Source organism: Dendropsophus ebraccatus, chromosome 2, assembly GCF_027789765.1.
Source record: "Dendropsophus ebraccatus isolate aDenEbr1 chromosome 2, aDenEbr1.pat, whole genome shotgun sequence".
Taxonomy (NCBI): Eukaryota; Metazoa; Chordata; class Amphibia; order Anura; family Hylidae; genus Dendropsophus; species Dendropsophus ebraccatus.
In genome coordinates, this window is record NC_091455.1 from 131,037,010 (window position 1) to 131,053,371 (window position 16,362).

Genomic DNA, 16,362 nt, shown 5'->3' on the forward strand with positions numbered 1-16,362 from the left:
ACTAGATCATATTCATTACGGACAAATTTTAGATAACAGAATAATGCCACAGAAACAATGATCTCCATAGACGTTCCTTGCAGGTGTGCAGTACATTATGCAATAGGTGGAGTGTGTTATGGAAGTAATAAGAACTCAGGTAAAACCATTCTGGCAAAGGTGACACATCAGTCTTTGAAATCACTTATTATTTTTTTCACTTTGGCGTTCTAACACCTGGCTCCACCCAGTTTCCTTTAAGTATGCCATGTATTGTCTAAGCAGCTAGCTAGATCTACCAGTTCAGCAAGGTTAAAGCTACAATATGTCTCCTACAAAAGACAGTGTCAGCCACTCAAGATGGTTTATATCAAGCCTTTTTATTCTCACAATGTATTTTCTTGTAATTGGACAAACAAGTGGAGAAAAGACACTGAAGTTTGTTGTTATGGTGAGTATAAATTCTGATTGCTTTAAAAAAATATATATATATATATACAGTTATCTAAGAATTTATATATAGTAGAATTACAGATACTGTAGAACAGAGTCAGAATCTGTAACTTCAACCTCTGGAATGTGTTGTGTATTGCTGTAAGTAACTTCCAATAATGCAGTAGGTTTATCTGCATTGACTACAGAAACAAACATCAGTATGTTGAGCTATTTCATATGCATTTTTTTTTCAAATGCAGCAACATTTGTTATATTTATGTACTCTAAAGTGTATTTAGATATTTATACACCTGCTTTTTTCACTTCATTGAATACAGTCCATCAGCAGCTACTTTTTTATTGTCATTAATAGGTATGGCAATATGGGATTCATTATGAGTATAGTTGTTTTACTGTATGCATGTTTCAATAGTGAGTTACACATTATCGTATATTATGTATTTTTTTCATTTATTAATGTTACTGTTTGTAATTACTGTAGCTGGTATTTCTACCACAATCTAAAGCTGCCAATATACATTTTTGGCACTATATTATACTGATTTTGAAAGGACAGAACATAATTGATGTCTGGAAGAATTAGGAATATGCAAATTATAGTTTGAAAACACAGTATAGCCTTATGGTAAAGTAAGTACTGTATATAACTATAAAATGTAATGACTTCGGTTCCCAAGCTAATGTGATTTTTCAGTTGCCTAATAGATTCCCTTTGAAGTTTTGTTTATAAGCAGGCTAGAAGAAAAGAAAACAGAAGGGCTCTTTTGGGTGCAATATCATTAGGTACCGGTGTAAAATACACTAGGGTCACCAATCAGGTGTCCCCAGGTACTCACCTTTTAGAGTTGTGCAAGTAGGCACAACTCTAGTGATAGCGAAAATCACCGCTGCACATTGAGGGGGCCTCACCAACCGAACGTTGTGAGTATACCATATACGAGGAAAAGAGCCTGCAGGAGCAACGTTCCCCTCTAAAAGATGGCGCAGGTGAAAAAATTTCAAAAACGCAGGACGGGCGTGTGTGAACAGTGGTCAAACACCCAGAGTCATAGATAAATCCAATTTGCTTAATGGTGGCAACGCGTTTCAGCCTTCTGATACAGGAGGGCCTTTCTCACGCACTTACAAAGCATGACTAAGAACTTTCTTAAATACACCAGTATTACAAACAAACATATTAGAGGGCTGAAACACGTTGCCACCATTAAACAAGTTGGATTTATCTATGACTCTGGGTGTTTAACCAGCATTCACACACGCCCGCCCTGCGGTTTGGACATTTTTTCACCTATGCCATTTTTTAGAAAGGAACGTTGCTCCTGCAGGGTCTGGCAGAGCTCTTTTCTTTGTATAAGCAGGCTAGGGCATCCTAACTTGCTCATAGATTCTAATAGGGGATGATAGCTGCATAGGTTATACATATGGTATGCCTACCACCTGTTCATTTTAGATGTGCTCACTCTCATATTATTTAGTGATCTATGCCAAAGAGAGTTACTTACAGAGGTAACTGAATAACTCCCCAATATTTGTTGATAGCAACAACCAGCTAGGTAAAAGGTTCATGCCTGGCAGGAATTTAGGACAGGCTATGTTCACACAACGTCAAAAATATTGAAAAGGCCGATTTTCATATTTAAAAAAACATCAGTTTTTGCCGCGATTTAACTGACTGCAGTGGCAATGCATTGAAGTTAATGGGAAGACGGACGTCCAATGCACACAGTGTATTGAACAACAGACGTTTTTGCCGCGGACGTCAAAATAATGAACATGACGTCTTTTGCAAACAGCGGACGTTTTTTATTAGTAGTTCACACACAGTTTTTCTTTTTGCACCGTTCTTTCTCCGTTTTTACTATTAAATTCAATGGACTTTTCAATTAAGCCACACCCAAAGTCCAATTAGTAACCCCAAACTAGAATAATGTACAAACACCAGTCATTGCACTAAGGGGGGGCCAGACAGCTAATCTGTTATTTTAGACTCAAAATAATGGACATTATTTTAAACGGTGCTGAAAAAACGTTGTGTGAACATAGCCACATGGTGGGACATGAAGGGGGTCCACACAAAACTTAACACAAGTGTAATTCTTTTACTGGCAAACTTTAGAATGTCACAGTGTATATAACCTCTATTACCTCCATGGATCAATAGATGTTACGAGCTGATGGTGTGCATTTGGTTTTTAAATATGTGAGGCAGGAGCCAGGACCACAATTCACAGGAAAAAATGCTTGAAGTGCACACCTCACCAGTCTAGAAGCAGGATCTTTAGATAAACCTAATGTAGTGTAGGAGATAGCACATAGAACAGAAGCAACCTTTTATTCACACCAGTTCATGTGACGTTTCGACTATAGATTGCTTTTCTGTTCTCTCCCAGTAGCCTAACTCATTCCACACAATGTAAGATGGCACCCTGATTTCTGCCAGGTGCTCACAGGTTGCATGCTGCCATCTCATCTGGAGACAAACCCCTCAAAGTTCAATGGCAGCTACCATAAACCTGCAGCAAAAACAAATCTTGGGGAAGCTTGTAAAATTGTTCCTCATTTCCCATAGACGCTTAAAGGGGGTGTGTAGGTTTAAAAAAAGGCTGAAACTTTTCCCAAAAACAAACTTCTCATAGGGCTGTGTCTGGTATTGCAATTTAGCCCCATTTAAAGGGGTTGTTCAGGCTTTCAAATATATGGCTGCTTTCTCACAGAAACAACATCACTCTTCTCCTCAGTTTGGGTGTGGTTTTGCAGCTCTAGTTTCATTAAAGGCAATAGAGCTGAATAGTAACCTACAGACAGGGGTGCTGCTGTTTCTGCAAAGAAGTAGCTGTATTCTTTATTAATCTGGATAAACCCTTTACAAAGGTAGTGATGAGCAACAATACCTGTCTATTGACAGTAATGGCGCCCTTACCCCCTTTTACCATAATAATACATTGCAGTGAACAGGTTAATCTCAGGATAGTGCTCTAACAACCAGGATTAGATAAAGGATGTCACACTCACTGAAGGCTTTGACATTTTGACTGCAAGACTCCAAAACAAATCTATTTGAGAAGTGATACCAATATTGGCGAAGCTACTACAGATCAGATTTCTGCCTAGGCCCAATTACTTTTCTTCTGGGAAATACATATGAAGAATGAATCAGCGCTTTTTATTGCTATACACAACGCTCCCCACTATGTCAATTAACAAGTCAATTCTTCCGCACGGAAGAGGAGGCGCGTAAGCCTACCATAGACTGCCAGTATGACACAGAGGCTGGCAGGATTCCATGGAGGAGAATTCCGCTGTGGAATTCCATCAGTTTTACTCCGTGTGAACTGACCCTTAGTAAGTGTACTCACAGCCCTTATTGACAGCAGCTCCCTGTCTACCTCATAGAGTGAAAATCAGACTCCCCTCCTCCAGGCTGTACTGTCCTCCTCTGTGGTGACTATGTCCATAAAATGGCCAGCAGAGACAAGCATTTAACCATTCCCCTCCACCAGTGTCCACTAGAGGCATATACAGGCTGAGTGGTGGACACTGGGGGACGGGGTATGGTCACGTACTCCTCCATGTCAGCCATCTTACAGACAGAATCACCACAGAGCAGGGCAGCACAACCTGGAGGAGGGAAGTGTGGTTTTAGCTCTCTGAGGTACACAGTGAGCTGCTGTCAGTAAGTGCAGTGAGTGACTTACTTATATTGTACACTGAACAGTGGACAGTATATAGTGTATTTGTAAAAAATATTTATGTATGTAATAATTGTACATAATATTTCAAAGGTATTTCGTCATGGTGATAGAAGTCCAATTAAGACATTTCCTAAGGACAAATATCAAGAAGATTCTTGGCCTGATGGGTTTGGACAGCTAACTGAGGTATAGTATGTATTCAAACATTATTGTCATTCAACCTCTCTTTCTTTGGTTTTGTAACAGATATAAAGGGTAATATGCATGTTAAAATTCTATTTGAACAGTAAACAGGTGAGTCCGTGACCTGAGAAATTGAAGAGGTCGGATGCCCTGTACAGTGGTTTGTGTTTCCCAGTTCTATTGAACTGGTAGACTGGAGAAACTGAGAGAAAGAGTCTTAGACTGAAGAATGGCCAAGTCTCAAAGGCACCTCTCTTCTTGTATTATAGCAAAGAATTTAAGTGTTGTATGTTACATTGTAAGTTAGTGTGACCCAAGTTAAGGTGACCTTTGTGAAGTTAAAAATAGTGTACCTTTTATTTGACTACTGAACATTAAAAGAAGTACAAAACATAGCTAAACCATTATAGCAGCCATGATTGTTGCTGCTTATAGTCACTTTTTGTGAAAACTGCCTTCCCTGCTGTGCCTCAATAAAAAGTGAACAAAACAGTTAAAGAAGTCCCATGAAATAACAAAGCAGAAAGGCAGGGGGTGCTGTGAACATAATAAACAAAGTATACTTACCCATCACTGTGCCCTGTAGATCCAAAGCTTCCCGGCGCCTCTCTCATTCTCCCGAAGCTCTTTTGACAGCCGAGCATCTCTGAGCCTCTCCGATGAGACGCTCGGCTGCCGGGGAGAGGTTCGGCATCTCTCCGGCGCAGGTAGTGTATGTCACACTGCCTGCGTCGGGAACGGTATCGGAGACGCGCGGAGGCTGGGAACAGGCCCTAGGTGAGTTAAATGTTTGTTTGTTTTTTTAATTAGCAGTAGTTAACCCCTGCCTGACTGCAGCAGGGCTGCGGTCAGGCAGGGGTTAACATTTTCCAGCGTATAAGGTGAACCCCTGACAATCTGCTTAAAAGTAAAGGGTCGTCTTATATGCCCAGTCGCCTTATATGCTGGAAATACTTTCTTAATTAAGTTCCTTTTAACTTCTCTTTTAAATTTGGCAATGTTCAAGCATTTGGTCCATAAAATTTAATCTGCAACCACCAAGCACATTTGTGTGCTTTGTAACCAAGCTTTTGAGTCATTGTTATACATCATGGAAAATGGTTATTTTCCGTGATGATTTTAAAGGGGACTTTCAAACCATAGCCTTACAAGCCTAGTTATTAAAAATGTTGGCAAATTACAGATTGCTTTGGACTGCTAGGGGTCCCTGATCACAAACTGTGATCAGATTATTGTTGGGGACCATGTCAATTATAATGTAATTGTTCATAGTAGACAGTCCTTTTTAACCCCTTAAACAGGTTGTCTCATTAGGACAGCTTATGTACATATAAACATAGACTCCCAGTTCATCATAGTTCCTCTTCTGCAAGCCTTTGTTAAAGTATGTAGACAACCATTGGAAGCTATGTTATACTACATTTTCCCTACATCAACCCTTGCAGGAAAAGCATTCAAAGCAAAAACAGCAGCTGTTTGCCAGGGTGTCAGGGTGCCAGCAGTATTCTTAACCCCTTAAAGGACAACTCCCGTGGGACCCCCCCCTCCCCCCAAAAAAAACAAAAACACAGACACACACAGACACCATACTCACTCTGCCATAAAATGAATGACGGAAGCCCCAAAATATCATTTATGGGGTGAATTTGGGTAAAAAAAATGCGATTCCACAAATGTTGGGGGGGTTCCATGTTTACGTAATGCACTTTACGGTAAAACTGACATTTTTCTTTATTCTATAGGTCAGTCTGAACACAGCGATATGCATGTTTACTAGGTTTTCTAACGTTTTACTATTTTTAATAACAGTAAAACTTTTTTTTGCAAATAGGTATATTTAACCCCTTAACGACCGCGGGCGTATATTTACGCCCTGCGGTCTGTAAGGACGTTCAGAGCGGGGCCGCGCGGCGGCCGCGCTCTGAACCGCGGCAGTCCCGGGTGCCGCTTGTAGCCCGGGACCGCAGGTATTAGCGGGCACGGTCCGATCGCCGTGCCCGCTAATACAGTAATCGGATGCACCTGTCAAAGTTGACAGCTGCATCCGATTACCGGACGCAGCGTCATCCCTGGTGTCTAGTGGGGAGATCGCTCCTCCGGGATGTTATCCCGGAGGAGCGATCTCCGTAACTGAAGCCGGCCGAGGACCGCTCCAAGATGGCGCCGTCCCCGACTCGGCACTCGTTTACTTCCGGCTGCAGCAGCCGGAAGTAAACAAGTGCCTATCTCATGGATCTCTGCAGCATATCTATGCTGCAAAGATCTCAATGAGAGATCAGAGCACTTATACTAGAAGTCCCCCAGAGGGGCTTCTAGTATAAGTGTAAAAGTAAAAAAAAAAGTGTTGCTATTAATAAAAAGCCCCCTCCCCTAATAAAAGTCTGAATCACCCCCCTTTTCCCAGGTTATTAATAAAAGTAAATAAATAAATAAATAAATAAATAAACAAACATGTTTGGTCTCGCCGCATGAGTAATCGCCGGAACTACTAGTTAATTACATTCCTGATCTCGTACGGTAAACTGCTTAAGCGCCAAAAAATCCCAAAGTGCAAAATTGCGCATTTTTGGTCGCATCAAATCCAGAAAAATGTTAATAAAAAGCGATCAAAAAGTCGTATATGCGCAATCAAGGTAGCGATAGAAAGAACACATCATGGCGCAAAAAATGAGACCTGACACAGCCCCATAGACCAAAGGATAAAAGCGCTATAATCCTGGGAATGGAGCGGTTTTAAGGAACATATATTTGTAAACAATGGTTTTAATTTTTTACAGGCCATCAGATACAAGAAAAGTTATACATGTTATATATTGTTTTAATCGTAACGACTTGTGGAACATATATAACAAGTCAGTTTTACCCCAGGGCTAACGGCGTAAAAACACATATCCACTAAAAACACAAAATGTGTTTTTTTTTTTTCAATTTCACCACACATTGAATTTTTTCCTACTTTTGCAGTGTACTTTATGCAAAAATTCAGCCTGTCATTGCAAAGTACAATTAGTGACGCAAAAAATAAGGGCTCATGTGGGTTTCTAGGTGAAAAAATGCAACTGCTATGGCCTTTTATGCACAAGGAGGAAAAAACGAAAACGCAAAAATCAAAATTGCCCCGGTCCTTAAGGGGTTAAAATGGCCCTTTTGTGACTCTTATAGAGCTTTTAATTTTTCACCTATGGGGTCATATGGGGCATCATTTTTTGCGCCATGATCTCTAGTTATTATTAGTAAAAAAAAAATTCTAGATCAGATGTATTGATCACTTTTTATAATTTTTTTTTACATAAAATGTAATTAAAGAAAAGCAATCTCTGCGTTTTTTTACGGCTTTTTGTTCACGCCATTCACCATGGAGGAAAAATATTGTTTTATTTTAATAGATCAGATTATTTGTATGTGTTTTATGTAAAAATGGAAAAGGGGGTGATTTTCACTTTTATTGGGGGAAGGGCTATGGGGCATTTTTTAAAACATTTTTTGATTTTTTTTTTACAGTCCTCTTAGAGGACTTTTACATCATTACATCAGTAACACTGATCACTGCTATGCCATAGCATAGCAGGAATCAGTGTTATCTGTAATCTCCTGAAACAGGCTGCCTGGTGCCTGTGGCAGACTCTACCAGAAGATCGGACTGCACAGAGGTAAGGAGTATACCTCTGGCAGTCAGGCCATACGATCGGGACTCCCGCAGACATGCTGCGGGGGTCCCAATCTCTAAGTGACAGGAGATGCTCCTGACAATTACACTTAAACACCCCAAGGCAACCCGTCATTAACGGTGGGGGCCTGGCTGTTGATTGCAACCGATCCCCACCTGCTAGGAAAAGAGCTCAGCCCCCCGGTGGGGCGTGCATTTACGCCCCTTTTGCGTTAAGGCCCAGCTTGCGGAGGCATAAATGTACGCCCCATTTCGTTAAGGGGTTAAAGCGACTGATGTCAAGTGCCCAGGAAAGCGGTTTAGTTTTTTTATTCAGTGCTCTGCTTGGATGAGTGGTAACAAGCTATGGAGAGGGATGATGCACCTGCAGGCTAGCTTGGACTTGAGGTGTCCACAGCTAGAGGTCACAGTCACTGTTAGGTAACAAGGGCTTCCACAGGGCAATGGCTTTCCAATGCTCAGCTTTGAGAACTGGTACAGGTGTTAGGGGGCGTTTATGTTTTCCCCTTGTCTTACTTTAGTTGATATGTAAGTGAAGATTTAGCAAAAGTGCTGAGGATGAAGGTAAGAAAATTGTCTTAATGTTCAGTGTCCCATGCTCTATGGGAACTTTACAGCAGGCTAGAGGCTTCTGTTAGTTTCTCTTAAATTTAGCAGACGGGATGCAAATCCTTGTTGCAGTGCTTCTGGTTGGACTTGTATTTGCATTTTACAAAATATTTTGACAAAAAGTAGAAATAACAAAGTATATAGTAGGCTCTGAAGAAGTTCTTCCTCTACTTTGTTTTAATGCAATAAAGTGCAATGAGATAAAAGCAATTGTGAGATAAAACAAAGTGAATAGATAGATTTACAGACACAACAATAGTGATATAATGCTAACAGTAATGGATGTACATTTACAACACTGTACATCTAATACTAAATCTATCAAAGTAGAGGAAGAACTTCTTCAGAGCATACAATATTCCTTGTTATTTCCATTTCTTGGTCTTGAGGCCACATAGGATATCCATCTTTGGGTTGGTTGAGCTCTCACAATCCTTACTAAAAACATTTTTAAAAGTGCTGTATTGTAATGAAAGTACTGCCTGGGTGATCTTTTATTTTCATCATTCATCCATAACACTTATGCAGATCAAGCATTTCAATGTAACTGTCTATTTTCAAAAGGCACAGTGGGACAGGTTCTGGAAACAAGCAGAGTCTTGGGAAACAATAGAAATGTCATTCTGGGTGACCTTTCTCATACAATGTAATGTGGCCTTCCAACACATAAACAAACATCATAAAATAGTGATAATGTAAATATGAAACCTGCTGACATTTTTCATCAATACTCATCTCTCTCAATTAACAGCTTGGTATTGAACAACACTATGAGCTGGGGAAGTATCTGAGGAAGAGATATTCTGAATTTCTGAATGAAACTTATAGTAGGCATGAGGTAAATATATCAGTGCTTCCCTAAATAACCATGTCTTTTTGAGGAGTGTGAAAACAATAATGAAATATTGATAGTACAGTAAATAGACTTTCTGTGACACAGTCATAATTTTACAGAAATTTGGAAGATAACATAAGATAGATAAATAGATAGATAGATAGATAGATAGATAGATAGATAGTGCGGAGAAAGTACTGCAGTGTTTTAACAATTAGGGCTGTAAATTATAATCATTATTCAAAAACATTGTGTGAACATAGCCTTTATCTGTGAAAGATTAATGGCAAATGTCAATTTATGAGACTGTCTTAGGTTATGTTTACGCACTACATAATATTTCAGTAAAGAACGGATGCTGATTGCAATGGAATCAGTGTCCGTTCTTTACTAGAGGGGTGGAAATGCATTTAAGTCAATGCAATGCCGCCCGCTGTGTTCATGCATCGTTAATTTAACACACGTTTAGAACAGGTGTTAAAATAATGTACCTGCCTATTACTTCCGGACTTTTATGCTATGCAACAGATGCTGTTAAACATAGTGTGAACATAGCCTTATAAAGAAAAGCCCTTAAGTCTTTGTTCACACACAGTAAAATAGGTATTAACTGCAGCCTTATTTTGAATCCAGTAATGTGCTGTCTATGGAAAACCACTATTTGTGCATAAATTGTAAAAAAAATATATATATAATTTTTTTCAAAATGTGTTCACAGAGTGACATTTTTTATAGACTTTATAGAGGTTGTCCAGGTAAAATTAACCTGACCTCTATCCACAAGACAGGGGACAGGTAAGAGATTGGGCGGGAGATCTCCGTATCGTCCCCTGCCTTATTTGTTATAAATACAGTTGTGCAGTCTAAGGGCTTATTCCCACATCCCATATTTTACAGAGACTACGGACGAGGTAGCCCTGTAGTGGAGTGTTTCCCCGCCCGGCGTGACGTATCAATATCATGTTGGGAGCGGGGAAAAACTCCACTACAGGGCTTTCCCGTCCGTAGCATCTACAGTATATAAAAAAAAGGGCCTTTATTTTGAGTATCAAATAACGGCCGATATTTAACATTCTTTGGCGGCTGTCATTGCAATGACAGCCACAGGTGCTTTTTTCAATTTTTTTAAGTTTGGCTGAGTGATGGCCAAGTTTAACACCCTTTTGGGTGTCGCTTTTTTAAATGTCCATTGGATTTTATAAAAAAAAAACTCTGAAAAAATCTGTGCGTGAACAACTTAAAATAACGAACATTAATTTGATGGCTGCGTCCATTATTCTATGCATTGTGTGAACTCACAACTGTTATTTCTATTAGACATTCCTGATCTTGCAAGGTAATTGGTGTAAATACAAAAACCCAACAAAGAGCATAATTGCTGATTTTTTTTTAATAAAAACTGATCAAAAAGTCGCATATACACAAGTGTGGTATCAAATAAAACTACACGTCATGGCACAAAAAATAAAACACACACAGACCTATGAACCTTAAAATAGAAACGCTATAAGAATCATAATTAAAACTATTTTAAACACATTATTTATTTAATTTATTCTCTATCTTTAGGTTTATGTAAGAAGCACAGATGTGGATCGCACATTAATGAGTGCCCAGGCAAACCTTGCTGGTCTGTATCCACCTGTGGACAGGCAAATCTGGAATAAAAATATCCCATGGCGACCAATTCCTGTCCATACAGTGCCACTTTCAGAGGACCATGTGAGTTTTGAAATTTCTTTGTGAAAGAAGTTTTGTGACACTTAATAAACTATTTAAAAGAAAATACAATAATAACCTTAAAGTGGTATAGACTTAGGGGGACATTTATTAAGTCCGATGTTTTTTGCGCCGGACTTAAAAATGTCCCTACAGCTCTGGCACTATGGAGATTTATGTAGAGGCGGACTGCCTCTGAATCAATCCCGTGTGCTGGTGAGCACGGCAGGAAACCTAAGCCAGCTGAGAGCTGGAGTAGGTTTCCTGTATATTTTTTGGCGAAACTAAAGATGAATCGCGCAAACTCGGAGTCCACGCCCCCGTACCGCCCCCTCCAAACCTCCTCCCCACCCCCCTGGCATACCCGGCCGAAATGGGCATTTTCCGAATAAAATATTGGCAAATCGGCACTTTCCAAAAAAAAGGAAATACGCCGCTTGATACATGTCCCCGTTAGAGTAAAAATAATTATGCTGCTGGGGTAGGGAATCAAATTAAAACCCATACTTATCTAGCCTTGGTCACCCACAGATTTAATGAATTATTGAACTGCACTTGATGAAATCCGCTGTGAATATCCTAGACATTTGCAGATTTTTTTAAAATTTTTACAGGGTGTTTACAAACAAGTATGGCATATCATGTTCAACAGATGCAAGCACCAGCTCTGGAAACTGTACCTATTTTTGGAATAAGGGTGTCAAACTGGCAGCCCTCCAGCTTTGGCTGGCACAATGGGAATTGTAGTTGCAAAATTGCTGTAAGGCTGCCAGTTTGCCACTCGGGCTCTAGAAAGAGGTCACCCCAGGCCTGCTTGTGGTGGCAAGTCCAGACCTCGAGTTCAAAAAGAGTTGAGTGGGCTGCAGTGTACTTAACTAATATAAATATTAGCTGGAGTTCGGCTAGGTTCACTGTGTTTTTGCCTCTGTTTCACTGTATCCATGTTTCATTTTAACCTACCGATAACATGGTCAACCATGTCTTTGTGTTCATTATAAAAATGGACCAGTTTATTTATTTTATGGCAAAAGCGTGTAGAGGCAGAAATCCAATGCACTCTCCGGTAGTAGCGGTCTTCAATGGTTTATTGGATACAGATCATCATCGGGAGAGGAAGGGCGGAACAGGTGTGGGAGCGACTCAGCAAACAACAGTTTCACGCCGCAGCGCTTTGTCAAGTTGGAGTACGTCACTGCCGGAATAGGCAGACCTTATATGCAAATTAGTGAACATATGTGCAACATATAATTACAACACAAACAAGTGAGTGAATATATAGAAAATAATAACCACTACAGGCAAATAAATCTTACAGGAAAACGCTCCAGTCATTTCTTTCATTTAACCCATTTGGGCCGGTAGCATCTAGTTCGGCGATCCATATCGCCTCCCTTCTAAGTAATTTCTGATGCCTATCTCCTCCCTTTTCATTCAGGTCAACCCTCTCAAGACCCAGAAAACGCAAGCATTTAGTATCGCCTGCGTGTACATTGTTCACATGGTCTATAAGGCGGGGGACGCCTTTCCCCGTTCTTATAGAATAAGCGTGTTCTTTATAGCGGGTCCACATAGGTCTCTTAGTTTTGCCTACATAAAATTTATTGCATGGGCAAATAATGGTATATACGATGAATGAGGATCTACAAGTGATTAAACTGTTGATCTGACAGTTTACGCCATTTAGTGTAATGGAATCTGTGGTCATAAGTTGAGGACAATACTTGCAAGTGCCACAGCGTTTATTGCCTTTTAATTGAGTACCTGTGAGCCACTCACTACCCGTCTTTTTTTGGGTGGTATTCATATTGAGTAGGTCGCCTAGAGTGCGGTTTTTACGAAAAGTAATCAAGGGGCCTGCAGATGCCGTATCATCAATGTCTTCATCTTGTTCCAAAATGTGCCAGTGTTTATGGATGCTTCTAGTTATGATGTTGTTGAGTGGTGAATTTTGGAAGGCAAATGTAAATCTTTGAGGTTGAGTGTCGCATGAAACTAGAATACCGCACTAGAGCCACAGTAGCACAAACCACAGCGTATTTTGCAAGACTGGATAAGAAACTTAATGAGATGCAAAAAGAAATAAAAGAAACAAAACGTGACAAGTGTATGCGAGATTAACTCGACTACGATCAGAAAAGAATTTTTTGGATTGCAACAGTCTCAACAAAATCATAAAAGTAAAAGGAAATTGAAGACAAAGAAAAGAGTGTCTGAATACTGGACAACGGAATCCGACACAAGTGCTTCAGATGAAGGAGCTACAACTTCTAATCAAGAACATCATTCAAGGAGCGGCCCTTTAGGTGTGCGACACAGAGAGGAGGAGAAAAAGCGAGACGCCAAAGAAATAAGAGGCGCCTCCAAGAAACGAGTATCGTGGAGACATTGAATGACGCCCCAATGTTGTGAACATCTCAGGAACGACATTACAACCAGAATGTACTCGTCTCATTGCCAAAGGTCTGAACTTTGGACTAACTGAAAAATTCTCCCCTACTGTGTTTGACATTGATATCTTCAAAGGAGTCCGTAAGATTAACTTGGCAAAACATTTTTCTAATAAAATCACTAATCAGCAGCAACCAGGCTCGATGACTCGTACTGTCGGACCCTTGGGTTTTCAAGTCCCTGCTAATTTCAGCAGATAAGAAGCCGAATGCACTCGCATTCTGGCCGATGCACCTATAATATCCTCAATGGAGAGACCCGATCTCCAAATTCCATTCAGAGGTGGGAACAAATCCATCTTCTGCCCTCAAATTACACCCGGTGGGCCCATTGATACATTTCAGAAATTTGTCACTCAAGACATTAAAGCCTTGGTATATCCTAAGCAGGTTAACAATCTTACAGCCTCCGAAAATAGAGCCTTGAAAAGGCTCCGGAATCGCCCTGAATTGGCCATAAAAAGGGCCGACAAAGGAGGCGCCACACTCGTTATGTCACACTCCTATTACAATGAAGAAGCTAAAAGGCAATTGCAGGATCATAGCACCTATGCTCCATGCCAAAAATACAAGAGTAGTTACGTACTCTTCTTTATAAACATAGTAGCAAAGGAGCTAATGACAAACGTGTAGCAGAGAAATTTTTACCACCGTCACCCAGAGCCCCCAGGTGGTATTTCCTTCCAAAAGTCTATAAAAGTCTGGACAGACCACCTGGGCGCCCCATAGTGTCGGCAATAGGCTCTACCACCGAGTATCTGTCGCAATTTCTCGATTGGGCACTCAGACCTTTACTGGTCGAGACTCCAGGGTACCGTAAAGATTCTGGGGACTTCATTACCGCACTAGAATCGGTGCATCTTTCCAAAGACTCTATCCTTGTGTCCATTGATGTAGAGAGCCTCTACACCCGCATTCCACATGTTGCGGGTGTAGAGGCTATCGATTGGTTTGTTGCCAGATGTGAAAAGACCTCTGAATTTAGAAGCTTCCTCAAAGAAGCACTACTGTTTATTTTGCAAAATAATGTTTTTTTGTTCCAGGACCAGTGGAACGTGCAGGAGATCAGGACGGCCATGGGCACGCTGGTCTCCTGCACATACGCAAATTTATTTTTGGCTAAAATTGAGAATGATTTGGTGTTCAATTCTTGTAACCCACACATCGGGAACATCAAGACATACTTCAGATTCGTTGACGATGTCTTCGTGGTGTGGGAAGGGCAGGAAAAAGACTTTATTGATTTCGTTGATTTCCTTAATACTAACAATGGCGTTAACATGCTGTTTACTTACAAAATAGGGTGGAAGTCCTTGGAATTCCTTGACGTCCAAGTCGAAGTCATTGAAGATAAACTTAGAACATCTGTTTTTAGAAAGAAGACTGCATGTAATTCTATACTCCACTATGCTAGTTCCCACCCAGCCCAGGTAAAAAACTCCATCCCCTTTAGCCAAATGGTATGCCTAAAAAGGGTTAACAATACTCCTGAGATGTATGCCAAACAAGCCCTTGAGTTAGAACATAGATTATTGGCGAGGGAATATCCAACCCAAGTTATTAAAGAAGCTAGAAAGAAAGCAGATGCACTTACTAGGAACTATTTATTAGTGACCAAACCCACAGTTGACACTCAACCTAAAAGATTTACATTTGCCTTCCAAAATTCACCACTCGACAACATCATAACTAGAAGTATCCATAAACACTAGCACATTTTGGAACAAGATGAAGACATTGATGATACGGCATCTGCAGGCCCCTTGATTACTTTTCGTAAAAACCGCACTCTAGGCGACCTACTCAATATGAATACCACCCAAAAAAAGACGGGTAGTGAATGGCTCACAGGTACTCAATTAAAAGGCAATAAACGCTGTGGCACTTGCAAGTATTGTCCTCAACTTATGACCACAGATTCCATTACACTAAATGGTGTAAACTGTCAGATCAACAGTTTAATCACTTGTAGATCCTCATTCATCGTATATACCATTATTTGCCCATGCAATAAATTTTATGTAGGCAAAACTAAGAGACCTATGTGGACCCGCTATAAAGAACACGCTTATTCTATAAGAACGGGGAAAGGCGTCCCCCGCCTTATAGACCATGTGAACAATGTACACGCAGGCGATACTAAATGCTTGCGTTTTCTGGGTCTTGAGAGGGTCGACCTGAATGAAAAGGGAGGAGATAGGCATCAGAAATTACTTAGAAGGGAGGCGATATGGATCGCCGAACTAGATGCTACCGGCCCAAATGGGTTAAATGAAAGAAATGACTGGAGCGTTTTCCTGTAAGATTTATTTGCCTGTAGTGGTTATTATTTTCTTTATATTCACTCACTTGTTTGTGTTGTAATTATATGTTGCACGTATGTTCACTAATTTGGTAATAATATAAGGTCTGCCTATTCCGGCAGTGACGTACTCCAACTTGACAAAGCGCTGCGGCGTGAAACTGTTGTTTGCTGAGTCGCTCCTGCACCTGTTCCACCCTTCCCCTCCCGATGATGGTCTGTAACCAATAAACCATTGAAGACCGCTACTACCGGTGAGTGCATTGGATTTCTGCCTCTACACGCTTTTGCCATATACAGTCTCCTTTTCCTCCGTTGCACCGCGGCTTCTGATCCACTGGATATTCATCTGTCTACATACCTATCCCATATACCGTATAGCCTTTGACACCTCTAGTGCGGGCGCTGCCTTCTACTGACATTTATTTTTACAATGTAAGTCAACGGAAAATGGATCCTGCAGTATGGCATAC

The 16,362-nt window shown here is 40.5% G+C and overlaps 1 protein-coding gene across 1 annotated transcript in view; it reads left to right on the forward strand.

Annotated features, from left to right (window-relative positions):
• The first annotated feature begins 275 nt into the window (after nt 1-275).
• ACP3 (acid phosphatase 3) overlaps nt 276-16,362 on the forward strand; it is a 58,021-nt gene continuing 41,934 nt past the window's right edge. The window contains exons 1-4 of the mRNA XM_069958338.1: nt 276-430; nt 4,218-4,313; nt 9,338-9,424; nt 10,991-11,143. Of these exons, the coding sequence (XP_069814439.1) occupies nt 305-430; nt 4,218-4,313; nt 9,338-9,424; nt 10,991-11,143 (462 nt within the window). The 5' untranslated portion in view covers nt 276-304. The remainder of the gene's footprint in view (nt 431-4,217; nt 4,314-9,337; nt 9,425-10,990; nt 11,144-16,362) is intronic.